Source organism: Petromyzon marinus, chromosome 38 (genome assembly GCF_048934315.1).
Source record: "Petromyzon marinus isolate PM22_M1 ecotype Great Lakes invasive population chromosome 38, UKy_Petmar_22M1.pri1.0, whole genome shotgun sequence".
NCBI lineage: Eukaryota > Metazoa > Chordata > Hyperoartia > Petromyzontiformes > Petromyzontidae > Petromyzon > Petromyzon marinus.
Window position 1 is genome coordinate 11,434,152 of NC_133704.1, and position 19,471 is coordinate 11,453,622.

At 46.5% G+C, this 19,471-nt stretch overlaps 2 protein-coding genes across 4 annotated transcripts; both read left to right on the forward strand.

The window, feature by feature from the left end:
* Positions 1 to 216: 216 nt before the first annotated feature.
* Positions 217 to 9,580, forward strand: LOC116950109 (protein DGCR6-like). 2 transcript variants are annotated; one of them, XM_032967567.2, is made up of 5 exons: positions 217 to 408; positions 2,422 to 2,582; positions 5,324 to 5,424; positions 6,933 to 7,073; positions 8,303 to 9,580. In XM_032967567.2, exons 1-5 carry the CDS (start codon positions 332 to 334, stop codon positions 8,378 to 8,380), a joined length of 558 nt encoding a protein of 185 aa, XP_032823458.1. In that variant the 5' UTR covers positions 217 to 331; the 3' UTR covers positions 8,381 to 9,580. The 2 variants fall into 2 exon arrangements, with proteins under 2 accessions (XP_032823458.1, XP_032823460.1); XM_032967569.2 differs by lacking the exon at positions 217 to 408 and adding an exon at positions 508 to 648.
* Positions 9,581 to 11,849: 2,269 nt separating this feature from the next.
* HSCB (HscB mitochondrial iron-sulfur cluster cochaperone) lies at positions 11,850 to 19,326 on the forward strand. 2 transcript variants are annotated; one of them, XM_032967566.2, is made up of 6 exons: positions 12,490 to 12,796; positions 13,935 to 14,031; positions 14,269 to 14,358; positions 15,195 to 15,336; positions 16,173 to 16,220; positions 18,403 to 19,326. In XM_032967566.2, exons 1-6 carry the CDS (start codon positions 12,492 to 12,494, stop codon positions 18,495 to 18,497), a joined length of 777 nt encoding a protein of 258 aa, XP_032823457.1. In that variant the 5' UTR covers positions 12,490 to 12,491; the 3' UTR covers positions 18,498 to 19,326. The 2 variants fall into 2 exon arrangements, with proteins under 2 accessions (XP_032823455.1, XP_032823457.1); XM_032967564.2 differs by lacking the exon at positions 13,935 to 14,031 and having other exon boundaries at positions 11,850 to 12,796.
* Positions 19,327 to 19,471: the final 145 nt, after the last annotated feature.

The following is a 19,471-nucleotide window of genomic DNA, read 5'->3' on the forward strand; positions in this document are numbered from 1 at the left end:
CGCACTCGCTGAGTGTGGGTGGGGGGTGTGGGTGGCCGGGGGGGGGGAGACCCCGCGCATAGCGACTCGAATTCCCACCGCGCACGGGCGGCGCAGGGCCCGGACCGCGATCTCCCATTGGTCGAGAGGCTCGGCGGGCGGCGGGTTGGTCGGTGGGTGCAGATCGAGCCAATCGCGTGCGGGGTCCCCCCCCCCCCACGACCACCTTCCCCCGCCCCCCTGGCGCGCGCGCGTTCCGCGGGCCAATGGCGTGCGGCGGGGGCGCTTATGCGCGTTAGGGAATTTGGCGAGGCGGCGGTGGCGGCAGTGGAAGGCGGGAAAGTTGTTGAGCATGGAGGCGGAGGAGCAGCAGGCGCGCCACTATCAGCTGCTGGGGCAGCTTCAGCTGCGCCTCAGAGAGCTGCCCAGGTGAGCGGGGCAGCCGGCAGGGCCCATTACCGCGGCGGGATTGTTTACGTTTGGGGGGGGAAAGGGGTGAAGTGGCGGCCGTGTAAGGCGATTCGATTTTCGCGATTCGTGTCATAGTTTGATCGCCTCTGGAATCGAGAATCTCTGTTCTTTGGTGTTTCTTCTTGTGTCTCGCTTGTTTGGCGATGTCAATTCAATAGGCGCATATACGTAGGATTTGCGTGAATTGAAATAGTTTTCGTAAGTCCCGTAGCATTTTGCAATGCGAGAATCGCGCGAATACCAGAAATAGAAGAAAAAAACCATGTAAACCCTGTCACCACTTGGAAGCGACACATTTGCTCGCGTCTAATGGGGCACTCACTTGGCACAGTGCGTTGAGGGGATGTCGACGATGGCTCTAGTAATAGTGACGATGTGTGTGTGTGTGACACCCTCACGGGTTATTGACTCACACGGCACCTCTGCTGGTGCAGTGTACCACCATCTAGAAGCAAGCGTTGTTGACATAAGGGGCGCCGTGGTGGCTAGGAGATGTTAACTGCCTCGCCTGGTGTGCAGGAGGTCGTGGGGTTGATCCCGACCCTGATGCCTGCTGCTGTATATTTGGAGTTTGCGTCTCATCATCATCATCATCACGGTGGCTAGATGTTAACTACCTCGCCTGGTATACAGGAGGTCGTGGGTTGGATCCCGACCCTGATGCCTGCTGCTGTATATTTGGAGTCTGCGTGTCTCTCTCATCATCATCACGGTGGCTAGGAGATGTTAACTACCTCGCCTGGTGTGCAGGAGGTCGTGGGTTCGATCCCGACCCTGACGCCTGTTGCTGTATATTTGGAGTTTGCGTGTCTCTCTCATCATCATCACGGTGGCTAGGAGATGTTAACTACCTCGCCTGGTGTGCAGGAGGTCGTGGGTTGGATCCCGACCCTGACGCCTGCTGCTGTATATTTGGAGTCTTTATGTCTCTCTCTGCCCGTGGTTGCGTGGATTTTTCTCCGGGTTCTCTGGGTTTTCCCTCAACATTTAGAAACATGCACTTCGAGTATTTGACAGCGATACATTTCCACTTGATATCCACTTTGTCGGGCTATCATCTGTGGCCAGGTCGCTTCTGAAAGAGCTATACAGCTTAGTGGACCTTGCCTAGTAAAATAAAATAGGTTTAGTCAAGAGTGATCATCCTATGGATCAACTGGCCCCCGCCAAGGGAATGTGGAATGTCCACCACCGATTCGGGTCTCCCAAGGGAGATGAGCGCTACCCCATTTCTAGAGTGTTGTCAAATTTTACTGTAACGAATAAAACAAATTGGCCAAACGCCCGAAGCTAGGCACTCGCAAGAAGGAATAATATTGAGACCCCATGAGAGTTGCAAAGATAAATGTCTGTTTTAAAAAAAAGCATTTGCCCCGAAAATCTTGACACGTTTTGAGGATGTTTGGCTAATTTTTTTCTAAGTACTGAAGCATAGATCAGCCCAGAGCAAAATCGAATTTTGCTCTGGGCTGACCAAGTCGTACTAATCAGCAGTCGCACTAATCAGCAGACCAATTCGCACTAATCAGCAGGGTGGTCAAATAACCTCGTCGCGAATGGCGTGCGGTGTTGGCCATCCATCAGTGGATTTACAAAAGGGCTGTACATATACAAAATGCACACCTGTCTGTCAACTCATACGGTTTACCCGTATTCTTGTACAGGGAAAGTGAGTTTTCAGGTCCATATGGCATCCAGCTGTTTCAATACGGGCTTTGTAGGATAAACGTCGAGATTTACAAGGGCATGGGGTAACCAATGCGGTCTGAATTGGTCTGTAATAAGTTAGGCAATGATAAGGGGTTGACAGCTATGAAAATGCATCTCATCATAATTCATAATTAACCAGTATTTACATCTCGATGTTTTTATTTCTGGGTTGCCTTCAGTTGTGTAACTTTTTTAGTCAAAATGTAACTCGGCTGCAGCATCCCACGTGAAAGTTCTGCCGGCGTGTCCCTGCGGTCGCAGTGTCTACCAGCAGCGGCTGACATACGACATGCTGAGCGACTTGGCGCTGGCGCTCATTGACGGTACCGTCTACGAAATCGTACAGGGCCTCAAAGACATCCAACAGCTGACGGAGAAAAACCTCTACAGCCAGCGACTCAAGCTGCACAACGAGCACCGGGGTAGCTGCTGCCACTGCCAGTACTGAGTTAAGGGGGGGGGGGGGGGTGCGCTTCCTCGTGTCTGTTGATGAGTGTTCAGTTCACTTACTTTGTTTACGTAATACAGTCTGTTCTCCTATACAGTAAAACCTTGGATTGCGAGCATAATTCGTTCCGGGAACGTGTTTGTAATCCAAAGCACTCGTATATCAGTTGTGATCACGTGACGCTCGGCAGACAAAGCGTATACGTACTACTCGTATTGCAAGACCTCGCTCGTTTATCAAATTAATATTTATTTAACATTTTTGCTCGTCTTGCAAAACACTCGCAGACCAAGTTACTCGCAATCCAAGGTTTTACTGTAATGCCGTAGTTGCGTTCCTAAAGAACACAGCGTTATGGGAAAATGGCGTTATAAGAAATAATATATAATACGTGGTAGAGCACAGTCCGCGATAACACGTGAGATGCGTACGCAGGCTGAACAAAGTCTGGGGTTGCACGTGGGAAGCATCCAGCAACATCCCACCTTGTGTGATGCAGCCGTACAACCGCTTATTCATATTTGCGCGACGTTCTGTTCACTTACAGTGAGGGAAAAAAAGTATTTGATTCCCTGCTGATTTTGTACGTTTGCCCACTGACGAAGAAATGATCAGTCTATAATTTTAATGGTAGGTTTATTTGAACAGTGAGAGACAGAATAACAAAAAAATCCAGAAAAACGCATGTCAAAAATGTTATAAATTGATTTGCATTTTAATGAGGGAAATAAGTATTTGACCCCCTCTCAATCAGAAAGATGTCTGGCTCCCAGGTGTCTTTTATACAGATAACAAGCTGAGATTAGGAGCACTCCCTCTAAGAGTGTGCTCCTAATCTCAGCTCTGCCTCTAAGAGTGTGCTCCTAATCTCAGCTCGTTACCTGTATAAAAGACACCTGTCCACAGAAGCAATCAATTAGATTCCAAACTCTCCACCATGGCCAAGACCAAAGAGCTCTCCAAGGATGTCAGGGACAAGATTGTAGACCTACACAAGGCTGGAATGGCTACAAGACCATTGCCAAGCAGCTTGGTGAGAAGGTGAACAGTTGGTGCGATTATTCGCAAATGGAAGGAACACAAAAGAACTGTCAATCTCCCTCAGCCTGGGGCTCCATGCAAGATCTCACCTCGTGGAGTTTCAATGATCATGAGAATGGTGAGGAATCAGCCCAGAACTACACGGGAGGATCTTGTCAATGATCTCAAGGCAGCTGGGACTACAGTCACAAAGAAAACAATTGGTAACACTACGCCGTGAAGGACTGAAATCCTGCAGCACCCGCAAGGTCCCCCTGCTCAAGAAAGCACATATACATGCTCGTCTGAAGTTTGCCAATGAACATCTGAATGATTCAGAGGACAACTGGATGAAAGTATAGTGGTCAGATGAGACCAAAATGGAGCTCTTTGGCATCAACTCAACTCGCCGTGTTTGGAGGAGGAATGCTGCCTATGACCCCAAGAACACCATCCCCACCGTCAAACATGGAGGTGGAAACATTATGCTTTGGGGGGTGTTTTTCTGCTAAGGGGACAGGACAACTTCACCGCATCAAAGGGACGATGGACGGGGCCATGTACCGTCAAATCTTGGGTGAGAACCTCCTTCCCTCAGCCAGGGCATTGAAAATGGGTCGTGGATGGGTATTCCAGCATGACAATGACCCAAAACACATGGCCAAGGCAACAAAGGAGTGGCTCAAGAAGAAGCACATTAAGGTCCTGGAGTGGCCTAGCGAGTCTCCAGACCTTAATCCCATAGAAAATCTGTGGAGGGAGCTGAAGGTTCGAGTTGCCAAACGTCAGCCTCGAAACCTTAATGACTTGGAGAAGATCTGCAAAGAGGAGTGGGACAAAATCCCTCCTGAGATGTGTGCAAACCTGGTGGCCAACTACAAGAAACGTCTGACCTCTGTGATTGCCCACAAGGGTTTTGCCACCAAGTACTAACTCATGTTTTGCAGAGGGGTCAAATACTTATTTCCCTCATTAAAATGCAAATCAATTTATAAAAAAATTGACATGCGTTCTTCTGGATTTTTTTGTTGTTATTCTGTCTCTCACTGTTCAAATAAACCTACCATTAAAATTATAGACTGATAATTTCTTTGTCAGTGGGCAAATGTACAAAATCAGCAGGGGATCAAATACTTTTTTCCCTCACTGTAATCGCGTTATATCCAGTTCGCATCCGCGTTATAAAAAGTGTTCCCTGATACATTCATCGCGTTATATCCAATTCGCGTTACAAAAAAACGCTTTATAGGAGAACAGACTGTACCTGTTTCCCACTGTACAATTGGGCCGCGCTGGGGCCGTGCCGAGTCACACTTGGCATGGCTCAGAAAGCGCCAGGCTGTTTTTCCAATGCACGCCTGTCACACGCAATGAACGCTTCATTATCCGCACCCCTGGTCCAGCTTGGCTCCGAGTCTGCTTCATACATGTTGCGAGGCCAAGCGTTATCACGGTTTGGTTATTGCACGGCTCGGCAAACAGCGCATCTATAAGCATCGTCCCGCCTTGTGTGATGCTACGCTGAGGCTGCCGCACAATTGCCGCTTATTCTTACTTGCGCGTTCCGTGAAGGGTGAAAAGGAAAATTAGTATTTGGGACAATAATGCCTTTCAGTTACCAACATGTTTACATAAAAGTGTTGTTGTGGTTTAGTTCCTTTCACGATCAATCTGTACGGTGATGTCTGTTTGCAGTCTTGAAGCAAGATCTGCTGCGGAGGCAGCAGGAGGCGCTGCAAAGCTGCAAGCCTCACAACATCGCTTTACTGCAGTCAGCCCAGCAGCGGGAGATGGAGGTAATGCATCTGTATTCGTGTGTCTCGGATCATGCACTTCCATATATACAACAATCTGTCATTTACAGATTGATGTGTATATGCCTGTGTTTTTTGTGAGTGCATACGGGTATGTGTGTGTGTATATATTTATTGTGAGTGGAGTGGTTAGCACTCTGCACTTCCGGCCAACATCGGTGTCAAATGTATAAACCGGTCCTGGACTTTCACTCTGGTTTACTATGTCTGAGAGAATCATACCTCGCATGGTGTGTAGACATGGGTGCTGCGGAGAAAAATATGGTAGGGCATGGTGCTGGCCACAACCCCCGTGTGTGCCATATCAGCCTATATAGGTGCTCGTTAACAGCGTGCCCTAATAGTCCATGACAAGCTCTATGGGGATCTTTATTTTGTATGTCTGTGTGTAGGTGCAAAAGTACGTGTTTATGTATCAGTGAGTATAGGTGTCAAGGTGGGGAGCACAATTGGTGCACCTCCCTGTCATCTCAGTCGGTCAAACCATAGAATCTGGGTCTGTCCTGTGACCTGCTGCCAGAAAGTCTTCGACACTTCATGTGGCCTCCGAGTGCACGTAGCCTGGAACAAGAGCTTTGGTGACGTCACCGCCACTTAGTGGTGAATGATTGTTGTTGTGTATACGTGTGTGTCGGTGTGTGTGTGTGTTTAACAGCAGAGGTCTCACTCCGAATCAGTCGAGCGGCAATATCTTTTCATCGGTTGCGTAACGCTGTGTGGAAGCTACCTGGTCTGTCGCTCCGCACTAAGCTTCAGGTCTTCTCGGCCACGGTCATTCCCTCCCTTCTCTACGCTTGCGAAACGTGGACCCCCCTAATGGAACATCTTCGCCGGTTAGAAACATTTAGGCTGGCCTGCCTACGATCCATCCTGGGTTTAACCAGACTGGATTGTGTGAGCTCACAAATCCTTGAAAGATCTGGGCAGGGTCCCATCGGTGAGCTCCTCCGGCAGGCAAGACTGCGATGGCTGGGTCATGTAGCCCGCATGCCCAGCCACCGCATGCCGAAACAGCTTTTGTTTGGCCGGATTGAGGGGGCTAAGCGGGCGCGGCACGGGCTAGAGAAGAGATGGAGTGATGTGGTACAGGAGGACGTGGAGCTGAGTGGACTTGCCGATGACTGGTACCAGCGGTGTCAAGATCGGCCTCTGTGGAGGAGGCTCGTGAAGGATGCTACTGGGCAGTTGGAGGCAGTCGCCCTCCAACAACAACGGAGGGCGGAGGAGCGACGCTCACAACAGCGAGCGGAGCGCCGGGTGGCTAAAGCACAGCAGGTTGGCACAGTAGGGGGCACAGGTGGTGCATCAGCCAGTCATCTCAGTCAGTCGACCCGTGGCACCTGGGTCTGCCCCGTGACCTCCTGCCAGCGGGCGTTCGACACTTCACGTGGCCTCAGGGTGCACATAGCCTGGCACAAGCGTCGTGGTGACGTCACCGCCACTTAGTGGCGAATGGCGGTTGTTGTTGTGTGTGTGCGCACGCACGTCAGGCTCTTGAAAAGAGGATAAAAGCAGAGCAGAAGAGCATGGATGAGCATGTTGTGTTGGAGCTGGACCAAAAGGTGGAGGATCAGCAGAGTACCCTCGAGAAGTCCGGAGTCCCTGGGTTCTACGTCACACAGAATCCACAGGTACCAGAGATACACTCCCTCCAGACTCGCGCAATAATGAGGGCAGCATTCGGAGCTTGTGCTTTGTTGCTGACCTGAACAAACTTAAACAAATTGTCTGGTGATTCTGCTTTGGCAGTGGGTGCACAAGTAACAAAAACAACTCTGCTTTCAATTTTGATTTAAAGCTTTCGTGACTGCAGTAATTCATATTCATAGTTCTTTCGGTAAAGTCACGTTGAAGGGAAAAACAAAACAAAATAATAAAATATATATATATTTTTCCCTTCAACGTGACTTTACCGAAAGAACTATGAATATGAACTCTGCTTTCATTAGTAACAGCACATTACAATAAAAAAGTGTTATTGGCTATGTTTGAGGATACGGCCTTCTTTATCTCACGTAAATAGAGAGGCCAGAAAGTTCAAATTAGTAAAGGGTTGGAGATTGCAATTAACTCCATGGGGCCTGATAATTATTACATTTTAAACATTTTCTGATGCCCAGTTTTTAAATAAGCTTATACATAGTTAGCTAATAGGAGCTATTGAGTACCAGACAAGCCCTTCCAAAATGAACAAGTATAACTACTAAATAAAGTAATTTATATAAAAGGTAAAATTATTAAATGATGCTGGTTTCTCATTCATGCTGCGATGCCTATACATTAATTGGAAGTTTGGCTTAGCTTGGCAGTGAGATTTTCCAGATTTTTTTTATTTGGGTGTTTTGTATTTTTAAACTGTTCTCCTCTTGCTCCTTTATCTTAAAGATGAAATACAAGAAAAATAACGGCTGTATTTACCAAGGCCGTGCATTCCAGGTTGTCTGTTGGGCATGACTTTTAAACTTTGTTTGTCATGTAACAAAATTTTAAAGAGACGTTTAGGCACCCTTTAGTAGCCTGCTACAGATTTTGTCTGGAGTGACCACATAACAGCTGTTTTTGTCCTTGTGATATCCATTTTATGACAAAAGGCTAATTCATTATAGTTAGTAAACCACTTTTTATATGATGTCATATGCGCTGCCGTGGTGGATAGAGGTCTGCTTCATCACCAATGACCAGGTCCCTCTTGCAACTGAGACAATCCTGGCCTCTTGAGTAGTCACCTGCTAAAACAAATAAACTTGGAAATTCTTACATCACTTTGGCTCCAGCTGTAAATGTGGACATTGTGCTTCGTTAAGTACTTGCTCTCACCTGTGCCGTTACTCGTGCTGTCCCCACGTGCTTTCTGTGGCAGGAGATCACGCTGCAGCTGCAGCTGCTGTCCCTCATCATGAAGGTGCAGGAGTGCCACACAGAGCAGGAAGGAACGTGATGGCCGTGACTCTCAGTCTTGGCGCGTCGCCGTCAAGAGGCAAACAACAACTGTACCTTGCCCACCTCTGTGTTTGAATTCGGCACAGTGGAGGCACGCCACTGACTATGAGCACGTGGACTGTTTAGTTATCTTCGTGGCACTGTGATAGTGCTTGACTCACGATCATAAGAAGGTTGTGGGTTCAAATCATACATGGGCGTCAACCTAGCATCCTAATCTGAATGTGTGCAGCCTTATGTCAATCCAGTGCTGGTTGAGGGCCTCCCCATGCCATGCGAGCCATGGGGGCTATATGACCATACTTCACCACACTGGTAAATGCAGGTTGTTGAAGGCGGGCAGTGAAGATATGGAAGCATTGGATTGTGTGCTGCCAACATTCGCTATGGTATGCTGCTCGCCCATTCAAGCAATATTCAGGTGCAAGCCTGCTTAGCTTCTGAGATCTTATATAGCAATTAATGATGCTATATAAAATGAAATTGTTATTAAGACATTGGGTGTATTATGGGTTATTTTGTTCATAAACATCCCTGTAGCAGGAATGAGGTGAGTACCACTTTGAGGAATATCAACAGTGATCATTCAGAGACATCGTGGTAATTTGTAATTTACACTTTCAGAATAACTTGAGTTTTCACGTGGGTAGGGCAGGTGTTTCCCAGAAATACTTCTGTGTAAAAGTTAAAGATTATTTTCGACAAAAAGTAAACGTGTATTAGCTAATTAAACTTTGCCACTTCCAACCGTATTTGGTGATGTATTTGTGCTCGTCCTAAATTCCCACACTGACTTTTGGGCAGCCCGTAAGTTCCGTGGCTCGTGGAAACGTGACAGTGCTTGACACATCAACAACACCAACTTACATCTCTCGCAACAACTGAGGTCACCCAGCCCCCGCTTAACAATTTAATGTCAAGGTTACGGGGATCCCTTTGTGACGCGTGAGGTACGGTGTCCACAGGGTTTGCTCACTGCCCGGGGCAGGTGTCATACCTACGTGGAGAATGAAGTCCGTTATTTTGCATTGTTAAGAGTTCAGCTGTTTGTATGACCTCACCATGCATTATGGTCATGTTAAGTTGGCCAGCAATTACCATTTACTGTGAAAATCTGATTTTTGTGAAAGATGTCTGCATATGTTTTTAGTATGATGGTTACTAAATTCTGATTAATAAATTATGGAGAGCAAATGTGTCTTTGCCAGTTTTGTGATTTATTGTAACCAAGTTATTAATATATTTTTTTAAGTGTCAACACTTAAAACATTTATTTCACGCCTCTTAGATGCAAGGGCGTGGCTGTGTCTAGGATCATGCACTTCCAGAAAAGAAAAAAAAACACTTGGAATTATGAGGCTTTATTAAGAATTGTGATGGCATGACCACGTGTATGATGACCATGCCTTATCTATGTAGAGGCAACCTCATGTTGAGGACCATACCACCTTTATATATGAGGTCGCATTGTCAGAAGTGAGGATTTTGGCATCATGCACAGCGCAAATCTCCCGTACTATTTGTACTGCTTTGTCTTGTCTCGTAGGACCTGTCCAGAATCCTACTTTCAAGTCTTTACATCTCATATTTGCATTGTTCTGTCTGCCTCGGAGCTTTCAAAGTTGCTCGGACCCATGTACAGTGAGGGGAAAAAAGTATTTGATCCCCTGCTGATTTTGTACGTTAGCCCACTGACAAAGAAATGATCAGTCTATAATTTAAATGGTAGGTTTATTTGAACAGTGAGAGACAACAACAAAATCCAGAAAAACGCATGTCAAAAATGTTATAAATTGATTTGCATTTTAATGAGGGAAATAAGTATTTGACCCCTCTGCAAAACATGACTTCGTACTTGGTGGCAAAACCCTTGTTGGCAATCACAGAGGTCAAACGTTTCTTCTAGTTGGCCACCAGGTTTGCACACATCTCAGGAGGGATTTTGTCCCACTCCTATTTGCAGGTCTTCTCGAAGTCATTAAGGTTTCGAGGCTGACGTTTGGCAACTCGAACCTTCAGCTCCCTCCACAGATGTTCTATGGGATTAAGGTCTGGAGACTGGCTAGGCTACTCCAGGACCTTAATGTGCTTCTTCTTGAGCCACTCCTTTGTTGCCTTGGCCGTGTGTTTTGGGTCATTGTCATGCTGGAATACCCATTCACGACCCATTTTCAATGCCCTGGCTGAGGGAAAGAGGTTCTCACCCAAGATTTGACGGTACATGGCCCCGTCCATCGTCCCTTTGATGCGGTGAAGTCCTGTCCCCTTAGCAGAAAAACACCCCCAAAGCATAATGTTTCCACCTCCATGTTTGACGGTGGGGATGGTGTTCTTGGGGTCATAGGCAGCATTCCTCCTCCAAACACGGCGAGTTGAGTTGATGCCAAAGAGCTCCATTTTGGTCTCATCTGACCACTACACTTTCACCCAATTGTCCTCTGAATCATTCAGATGTTCATTGGCAAACTTCAGACGGGCATGTATGTGTGCTTTCTTGAGCAGGGGGACCTTGCGGGCGCTGCAGGATTTCAGTCCTTCACGGCGTAGTGTGTTACCAATTGTTTTCTTGGTGACTATGGTCCCAGCTGCCTTGAGATCATTGACAAGATCCTCCCGTGTAGTTCTGGGCTGATTCATCACCGTTCTCATGATCATTGCAACTCCACGAGATGAAATCTTGCATGGAGCCCCAGGACGAGGGAGATTGACAGTTCTTTTGTGTTTCTTCCATTTGCGAATAATCGCAGCAACTGTTGTCACCTTCTCACCAAGCTGCTTCGCAATGGTCTTGTAGCCCATTCCAGCCTTGTGTAGGTCTACAATCTTGTCCCTGACATCCTTGGAGAGCTCTTTGGTCTTGGCCATGGTGGAGAGTTTGAAATCTGATTGATTGATTGCTTCTGTGGACAGGTGTATTTTATACAGGTAACAAGCTGAGATTAGGAGCACTCCCTTTAAGAGTGTGCTCCTAATCTCAGCTCGTTACCTGTATAAAAGACACCTGGGAGCCAGAAATCTTTGTGATTGAGAGGGGGTGAAATACTTATTTCCCTCATTAAAATGCAAATCAATTTATAACATTTTTGACATGCGTTTTTCTGGATTTTGTTGTTGTTATTCTGTCTTTCACTGTTCAAATAAACCTTCCATTAAAATTATAGACTGATCATTTCTTTGTCAGTGGGCAAACGTACAAAATCAGCAGGGGATCAAATACTTTTTTCCCTCACTGTAGGTGTGTACAACTCCTCTAGTCCTGCGATACGATACGGGCAGCGATAGAAAACGGATGGCACCGCGATGCAGCATTGAGAGAAAACCAACCCAGTAATCGGGTACGGGAGGCACAACTATTACCGGCAATGGGATTTGATCGTTGATTTGGGTGGAAAATTGTTCAGTTCGTTCTCGACGAACCTAACCGTTCCGTAACACGGGGACTGCCTGTACGTAATCGCCAAAGCCCCTCCCCAACTCACTCGTCCGATTCGATCCACGCGCTATAAGACGGAGGTTCGGTCCAACGCAACTGAATTGACGAATCGATACAAACCGGAGCCAACAACAACATCATCACCTTCGTTCTTAGCCTCGCCGAATCTCCCCCGTAGGAGAAAGCAACAACGACACAAGCAACAACAACAACGGGCTCGTTAACGTTCAACTTACTGGAAACAAAAGTGTTGACAGCGCGACTCCCCGACGACCGCCGGCCTCTCCTAGATTCCTGCCGGGGGGAAGGCGCGCCCTTGCCGCGTGAGAGACTAGGCCGCACGCAGTATATCGCTACCGTACGAGGAGAGACGGGTGGGCCGGGTCGGCGGAGACATCACTTAAGAAGATAAAGATCCAAGAGAACCGCCGCTTCGAACACCTCCCCTTCCATCTCACCTCTCTCCTCCTCCTGCTTCTCCGTCTCCTCAAGATCTCACCCGCTGCACCCTCCATGGTGCCCAGGACTTCGCGGCCCTTTGACATTGAGTTTCAGAGTACCACAGCGTCAAACCTCACCCCTAAGATCCTCCTCCACCATCTGCTGCTGCTCAAGCCCTCGGCTGCCCCTTACTCCACGCACAATGCTGCCCTGCGTGGCGCGGCTGTGGCCGGCGATGGCCAGAGGGGCACTCCGCGCGAGAACGTCGACGTGTCCTCCTCCTCCTCATCCCTCCTCCGTCATCTTCGCCTCCTGCATCAGCACCTCCACCGCCTCACCGTCGGCGAGGCCGAGGCTGTGTCCGAGCCCCGTGAGGCGTCTGTGCGGCGCCAGCCAAGTCGGGGAGCCCGGCGAAGAGGCGGCGCCGCGGTGCTGGGGCTGCCGGAGCGATGTCGGTGCCGACTCCGTCTTCTTCTGCTCCCGCTGCCACTCGGTGCTACCCCCTCGACCGGGGGCCTCGCTCTTCCAGCTGCTGGGCTGGTGAGGGACGCACGGCCCGGTGGTGGTGGTGGGAGCCGAAAGGGGTGAACCCGGGGCCCGGTGGTGTGGACAGAAACCACCGGACGGACATGTGGAGCGGGCGGGGTGGGTGGGTGGTTGGGAATGTCGACTGGAATATGGGGAGCGTTGATTCTTCATGCGAGCTCACGCAAAACCGTGGCTCTAAAATCGTCAGGAATATTTCGAAATTACAGGTGTTAATATCCGTCACGAGAACGGAGTGGATCGACTGAGGTTACATGACGAATGTAGTCATGTGTATCATAAGTGGAGTGAGGAAATTATATTTTAAAAAATAACTTGATAAAGAAGGCTGTAGGGTGTAGATAAATGAGTAAAAGTTGTGAACAAGTTTGCAAAATCGGTCAGTGTGTGTATACCTCAGACAGTTATTGAGTGTTTGAACACTCATTAATTGTCTGAAAACGGTTATATACTGTATAGGACTGCAGAGCTTTGACAAATAGTTGGCACCAGCTGTTATGCTTTGTGAGCCGTTCCGCAATGATTGTGAGATGCAATTTGTATCAAAGACGACGTTATATAGAAAACAAATCGCACACACTTAAGGCAAGCCTAGGATACATATTGTGAAAGAGGAATTGAGAAAGAGCAAAAGTCTTGGGTGCTTTTTGGAAAAGAGAACTTGATCACGAAAAGCATTATAGCAATGTGCCTGCAGAGGAAGGTTTCCAGTGAGTGCGTATTACCAATTTATTATAATTTGGATCAGAAACGTCGACACCGATGAAGAAAATTCAATTAAAGCTTAAACGTGCACGAAGAAAATCCCAAACCTATCATACAAATATAAATATCTGGCAAGCTGACACCACTACACAAAGATTATTTAAACAAAATATGACGCACAGGATCAAACAAGTGTCATTGTGCAGCAAGGGTTTAATTAAACACCGACACGTTAATTGAAATGAAATAACTTTTGTAACGCCTTCATGCACTCGCTTTATTGAATGATAAACAACTTCAATATATTGTCATTGAAGCCTGTTAAAGCACTCCTAAAAACTGGGTTAACCTATCCAGTGCCACTCGGAGATTAAACATAAGCCCTCTGTGCTATTTAATGCTCGGCATGCGGGCTTTGTAATTTCAGCAACGAGTCCTTTTCGGTGAACCTACAGAAGCTACAACAGGCCTACCTTGCCCTGCAGAGGCAGTTACACCCAGACAACTTCAGCCAAAAGTCGCAGGTAATGTTTTGCCAAGAGTGGTGGCACAGTGGTTAATGCACTGCGCTTATTGCTAACCTTGGAACTGGAGATGGACAGTATCTGAATGACATGTAATTTAAATGTAAATTTTATAATTGGTGTTTAAATTACGCACCTAAAGTAATGGGTAATTCGTATTCTACAGGGCATGGTTAATTGTTCATCTGCATTACATTAAAGTAATTGGCATTTTACCCACGTCTCCTGTGTGTGCAGAGGGAGCTTGACTTGTCGCAGCAGCAGTCTGCGCTTGTGAACAAGGCCTACAACACGCTGCTGAAGCCGCTGCCCAGAGGTGTCTACTTGGCAAGTTAACCGATTAAATTCACCCCGCAACACAAAAACAAAGATCTCCCGTTGAGCCTTCACAGACTGTTGGAGCGAGTGCTATTAGCGAAAACCTAATGAAGGCTAGCATGGCACATGGGGGGGGGGAGGGGGTGCCTTGTGTAATGTTTGCACATTGCACCAGGCACTCATTTGAGGGTGCCTCGACCCCTCAACACAGGACACACACACACACTGCTTGCTGTCAGAAAGGACGGCAGCAGTGCTTGTTTGCATCTGTGGCTTATTGCCAATTCACAAAAATCACTTTCTAATCACTGTCCAATGCATTGTTGGGTTGTGCCACGTGATATTCAGCATGATGTGCGATTTTACCCTCTCCGTGTGGAGAAAACAGCCCAACCGGGGTAACCTACTCCGTTGTTTCCTCTGTTTACGTTTATTTTATCCCTCTGGCAAATACAGGCTTGTTCGCTTGTTGGACCGCAATCTTGGTGACCCAAGCTAGGTTTCTAACTGCGCTTCTCTTGTGCTGTATTTTGAATGAGAAACGAATGTAATTTTCCTTGCCAACACAGTGCTTTTATTTGTTTTTCGTTCAACTCGTGGTGAGTGGTAATTAAACCAGCCTGGGCTTCCTCTACATTGATTGACGCAGCCTAACATCACTAATCATTGGGGCACTCGTTGTGATGTGGGACAACATCGGCGCTGCACCACATGCAACCGTGGTTAATGCCACTGCGCCATCTTCTAGGTGCTGCGCTGACTTAAATAGATGCTTACCGACATCACCTGCTCCTGAATTCCACGTAACTGAATGGGGAGGGACCCTTTGTATTTGCGGGTTTCAGCTGGAGCGGCATGGGCTGTCGTTGGAGGATACAACGGAGGACATGGACCCCGAGTTCCTGATGGAGATCATGGAGATCAACGAGGACCTTGAGGATGCCGACTCCTTACAGGAGATCGAAGACATCTCCAGGTGCAACCTGGGTGAGTCTGCTCGCCCCCGAGAAGCGGCGTGACTCCGTTTCCGAGACAGCGTAGATACTGGCCACGAGGGATGCCCCGATGTCCTTTATGGAAATTACATTATATAATCGGCATGCAGTTAATTACTCCGCAAAACTATTTTGAAACCACTAAATTCATGACAATGTGCAAGTAATTTTCAAGCTTAATGAGTTTTTCAGAAACATTTTCAGGAAAAAAATAATAAAATAACAATGATAATCACAATATAAGGACATTTTAGCAAAATGGGTGATAGGATTATTGTGACCTTTTTATAGCATAATTGTGACATAATTATGCTTTAGAACACCACCCTGGAAAAGAGATGTTTGCGCCCTTATTTTAATTGCTCCAACCAACATATTAGATTTCAAATCATGCCTTGTTGAGTTGGGCTCACGGCCATTCCTGGGTCATTGATTTTAGGCTCCGGGTTTGAATAGTTATAAGCAGGGGCGGAGCCAGGATTTCAGGCCGGGGTGACATTCAACAAATATTAATTTCAAGAATGATTAGAGAGTCAGGCTGTTGAACTAGACGCCATCGGTTGGCGACACGCTCTGACAATGCAGTTGCACGGAGTCCGCCAGACCGAGTGTCGTACACTTCTACGCAGAATGTCACCCCTGTCACCCCCCCCTGGCTCCGCCTCTGGTTATAAGTGTGTTAATGAGCGCACCTTCACCATAAATCGGGACCTGGCTAGTGCTAACAGATTGGCTGCATATTGTTTTGATAGCAGCAGTGTTTGGCACCGCAATGCCCTTGCATTCACGTCGATGTGAGTCACAGTCAGGATCTGCGTTGTTTTGCAGAGAAGCTGCAGGAGCTGACGCAGGAGGTCATGCAGGCATTTGACGCAGGTGAGCAAAGTGCACAGTCTTACGAACTGTTGACCAGACTCGCGCGCGCGCACACACACACACACACACCAATTCGGACCCCAGTTCAGTTTCAGTTTTCAGTTTCATTTATTAGGTATAACCCTGTGAGCCATGCGGCTCTTGACTCGGGTGCAACCGCAACAAAACAAAAACATGAACAAGAAACATCTTAAAGTGACTACACGCAACAGAAAAATCCTTGAAAAATCGGCAAAGTCTTCCAGAAAAAACACCGTATTTCAAGGCTGTGTGCAAAAATCCCAATGGTATGCACGTCAAACAATAACAACCATAAGACAATGTAGATTAAAGTTATCGGGCTAACTCTGTACTACAATGAACAAACATTGCTAAACCAAAACGTTTTCAAAATCACCAAAATAAAGCTATAAAAATAAAGCTATAAAAACAATGTAACAGTGATCATAGGAACCGTGATTCAAATTTAACAATAAACGATATACATAACATGTACGACCAAACTTTGCAGCCCATAGCTGGCTGCATGAGTCACTCCTTAACAACAGGAGTATCAGTAGCAGTTACAGTTACCATATCACCCAATTCGGCCCATGGCAGTGTCAAGCGTTGCACTCACTGGGGCCTAAGGTGTGAAGGGGCTCAGGCGCCAGGTTGCGGAGATGGAGAAAATTGTATAGGGTACCCCATTTTATTCCTCGATACTTAATCTTGGGCAAGGCTTATTCCTCTTTTGTTTTGTGACTCTCGGTCTCCCTGTGTATTTTTCTGTCCGTCTCCCTCTTTGTCTCTGTCTTGCGTCTCTTTCATTGGCTCCGTTTCACTGCAGCTGTCGGTGACCGTCTTGTCCTGCCCCCACCTCCCATTTTGCCAATTTCCACGCTTGTCCTAGCCATCTCTGGTGGGTCGCATCCTCCCCACTAAAATTACTTTGTTCTGCCAACCTATGATCAGAGCAGAGGATTGGCCACTGGAGGGAGCTGTGACATTGTGGCTGATGGTGAAGCTGGCATCAAAGTGCAGCGACTGGTGGTGTTCTAACAATTCGCAATACAGTGAAACCTGGGATTGCGAGTAACTTGGTCTGCGAGTGTTTTGCAAGACGAGCAAAAATTTTAAATAAATATGAATTTGATAAACGAGCGAGGTCTTGCAATACGAGTAGTACGTATACGCTTTGTCTGCCGAGCGTCACGTGATCACAACTTATATACGAGTGCTTTGGATTACAAACACGTTTCCAGAACGAATTATGCTCGCAATCCAAGGTTTTACTGTACATGTATCCTTTTGTCTTGAAATTTTGTTGTATTGACATTTTAAACATTTGAGAGAAAAGCCAAGTGGAAAATACAATTGGATATCTTTGGAAAAACTGCCTTCACATTAAGTTTATGGAATGTCTATGACTACTCGTGGATATGAGCATGATTAAACATGGTTGTTTAATTAATCACCCCATGCACGATTTGATTGTCATGATTTGGGGTCATGATTCGATTCGCAATTTGATATTTTACCCTTGTGCATATAGAATAGTGATAAAAAATATAGTTGCATAAAAATTCTAAATACATCTGAAATTATTCTTACGAAGTTTGATGCATTTTTTTGTAAATGTAAGACTATCATTTAACGAGCGATTACATGCCCACTTAAGTATGGAGCAGTGGGCTAGATTCATACCTTGATAAAATGGCCAAAGCATATTATCATAGACGTTTTATCTGTTGTTGTTGACACTGGCATATTTTCACCAAAAACAGGACAAAAAGGAAGATTTATCAACCGTTCTAAAGATACCTCACAACATAAAACCTGCGGAGCTTGCCTTTTTCTATAATTGCGTGGACGTTACGGAAGGGTCTGACTTACAGTAGTACTGCATTGACAAGCTTCTATGAATTCCACTCCAGACTTCAGATTTTTTTTTTTCCCCATTTAGCTGTGAACAATGACTCGTGTGCATTTATACGAGGAAATGGACGGTCACCAATCGCTCATTTTGATACATTGCATTTCATTTAGTAAGCTTCTTTATAAAAAGATTGGTTGTTTTATAGATCTGGTGAGATGTAATGACTTGGAAAGCGTGTTGTGAAAAATTCCACGATGATGGTGAACAATTGACGCGTGTGTTCCATCCTAAATCCGTCCCCTCCATTGCGTGTGTTCGGCACAGGCAACTTCCTGTTGGCGCGTTTGCTCCTTACCAAGATGAATTACTTCACCAACATCGATGAGAAGGTGAAAGAGAAGAGGCTGCAGTACTCGTGAGCGGACGATGAAGCCGCTCGCTCCACGAACTACTCGCGGGAAACTCGTGATGCGCAATTGATTTCATTGGTAATTAGTATTTGTCAGTAAGCACTTGATGATAACATTGATCATTTACAACCCATTGTAAATACCCTGCTTGGTGCTAGGTTTATCATGCTGTTTTGGTCATGCGAATTGTTTTGCCATACTCTTCACCATGCAAGTCGGTATGGATTAATGGAGTGGTGGCCCAGGACCGGTTCAGAAAACGCTTGCCACTGATGTTTAGCTGTGGCCAGGAATGGAGCTAGGTTTGCCGAGTTTATAGCACTGCACTAACCGGAGGGTCACCCTTCCCCCCTTATCACATGTAAGTATTACACAATTTTAAAAGCTCTTATCATAAACATAGGTTAACGTTTCAGATCAACAGTTTGCTTCTGTCAGTCTCGCACAACAATACAGATGTGACCTTGCCCATTTGCTGCGGGATAGCGAGCACTGCACCTCAAACTGTGCAAGGCACTAATCTGTAACGTCTGCAGAAAACACTTGCATACACAGGTGGTTGGACCCGTTTAGATCTGCGTCACACAGGGATATGAAGACCAAGTTCAGGTGAGCATTTAAACTAACGTGTTGCAACAGTATTGTTTTGGTCCATTTCATACACTGCTGTTTGAGATGCCAGAATTGGCATTTGTGGCATAGCACTTGAGCTTAATGCACGCACAAAAGGACCTGCGGAATGCGTCCAGTAAGTTTTAACGTTTGAAGTTTATATTTATGAAAGTGAGTGTAAGGACGTGATAGTTTTATTTGGTTTTAATAAAAGACATTGCAAAAATCTGTTGTCCGTACGATGTATATTCTTTCGACAAATGGCTGAAAGCGATTGGAGTCGTCCGAATTGCCAACAGCCTGGACTTAAAACCAGCATCGTCCTCATCATCAATCACGATCGTTCCACTCCTGCATTGGGACCACGCCCC

Excerpts from the sequence above, each read along its gene's own strand:
- LOC116950109 (XM_032967567.2), top strand. The coding sequence starts at position 332 with ATGGAGGCGGAGGAGCAGCAGGCGCGCCACTATCAGCTGCTGGGGCAG. Across the intron at positions 2,583-5,323 it reads GCTGCACAACGAGCACCGGG|TCTTGAAGCAAGATCTGCTG; the intron begins GTAGCTGCTGCC and ends GTCTGTTTGCAG. Across the intron at positions 7,074-8,302 it reads ACGTCACACAGAATCCACAG|GAGATCACGCTGCAGCTGCA; the intron begins GTACCAGAGATA and ends TTTCTGTGGCAG.
- HSCB (XM_032967564.2), top strand. The coding sequence starts at position 12,329 with ATGGTGCCCAGGACTTCGCGGCCCTTTGACATTGAGTTTCAGAGTACC. Across the intron at positions 15,337-16,172 it reads CATCTCCAGGTGCAACCTGG|AGAAGCTGCAGGAGCTGACG; the intron begins GTGAGTCTGCTC and ends GTTGTTTTGCAG. Across the intron at positions 16,221-18,402 it reads CATGCAGGCATTTGACGCAG|GCAACTTCCTGTTGGCGCGT; the intron begins GTGAGCAAAGTG and ends TGTTCGGCACAG.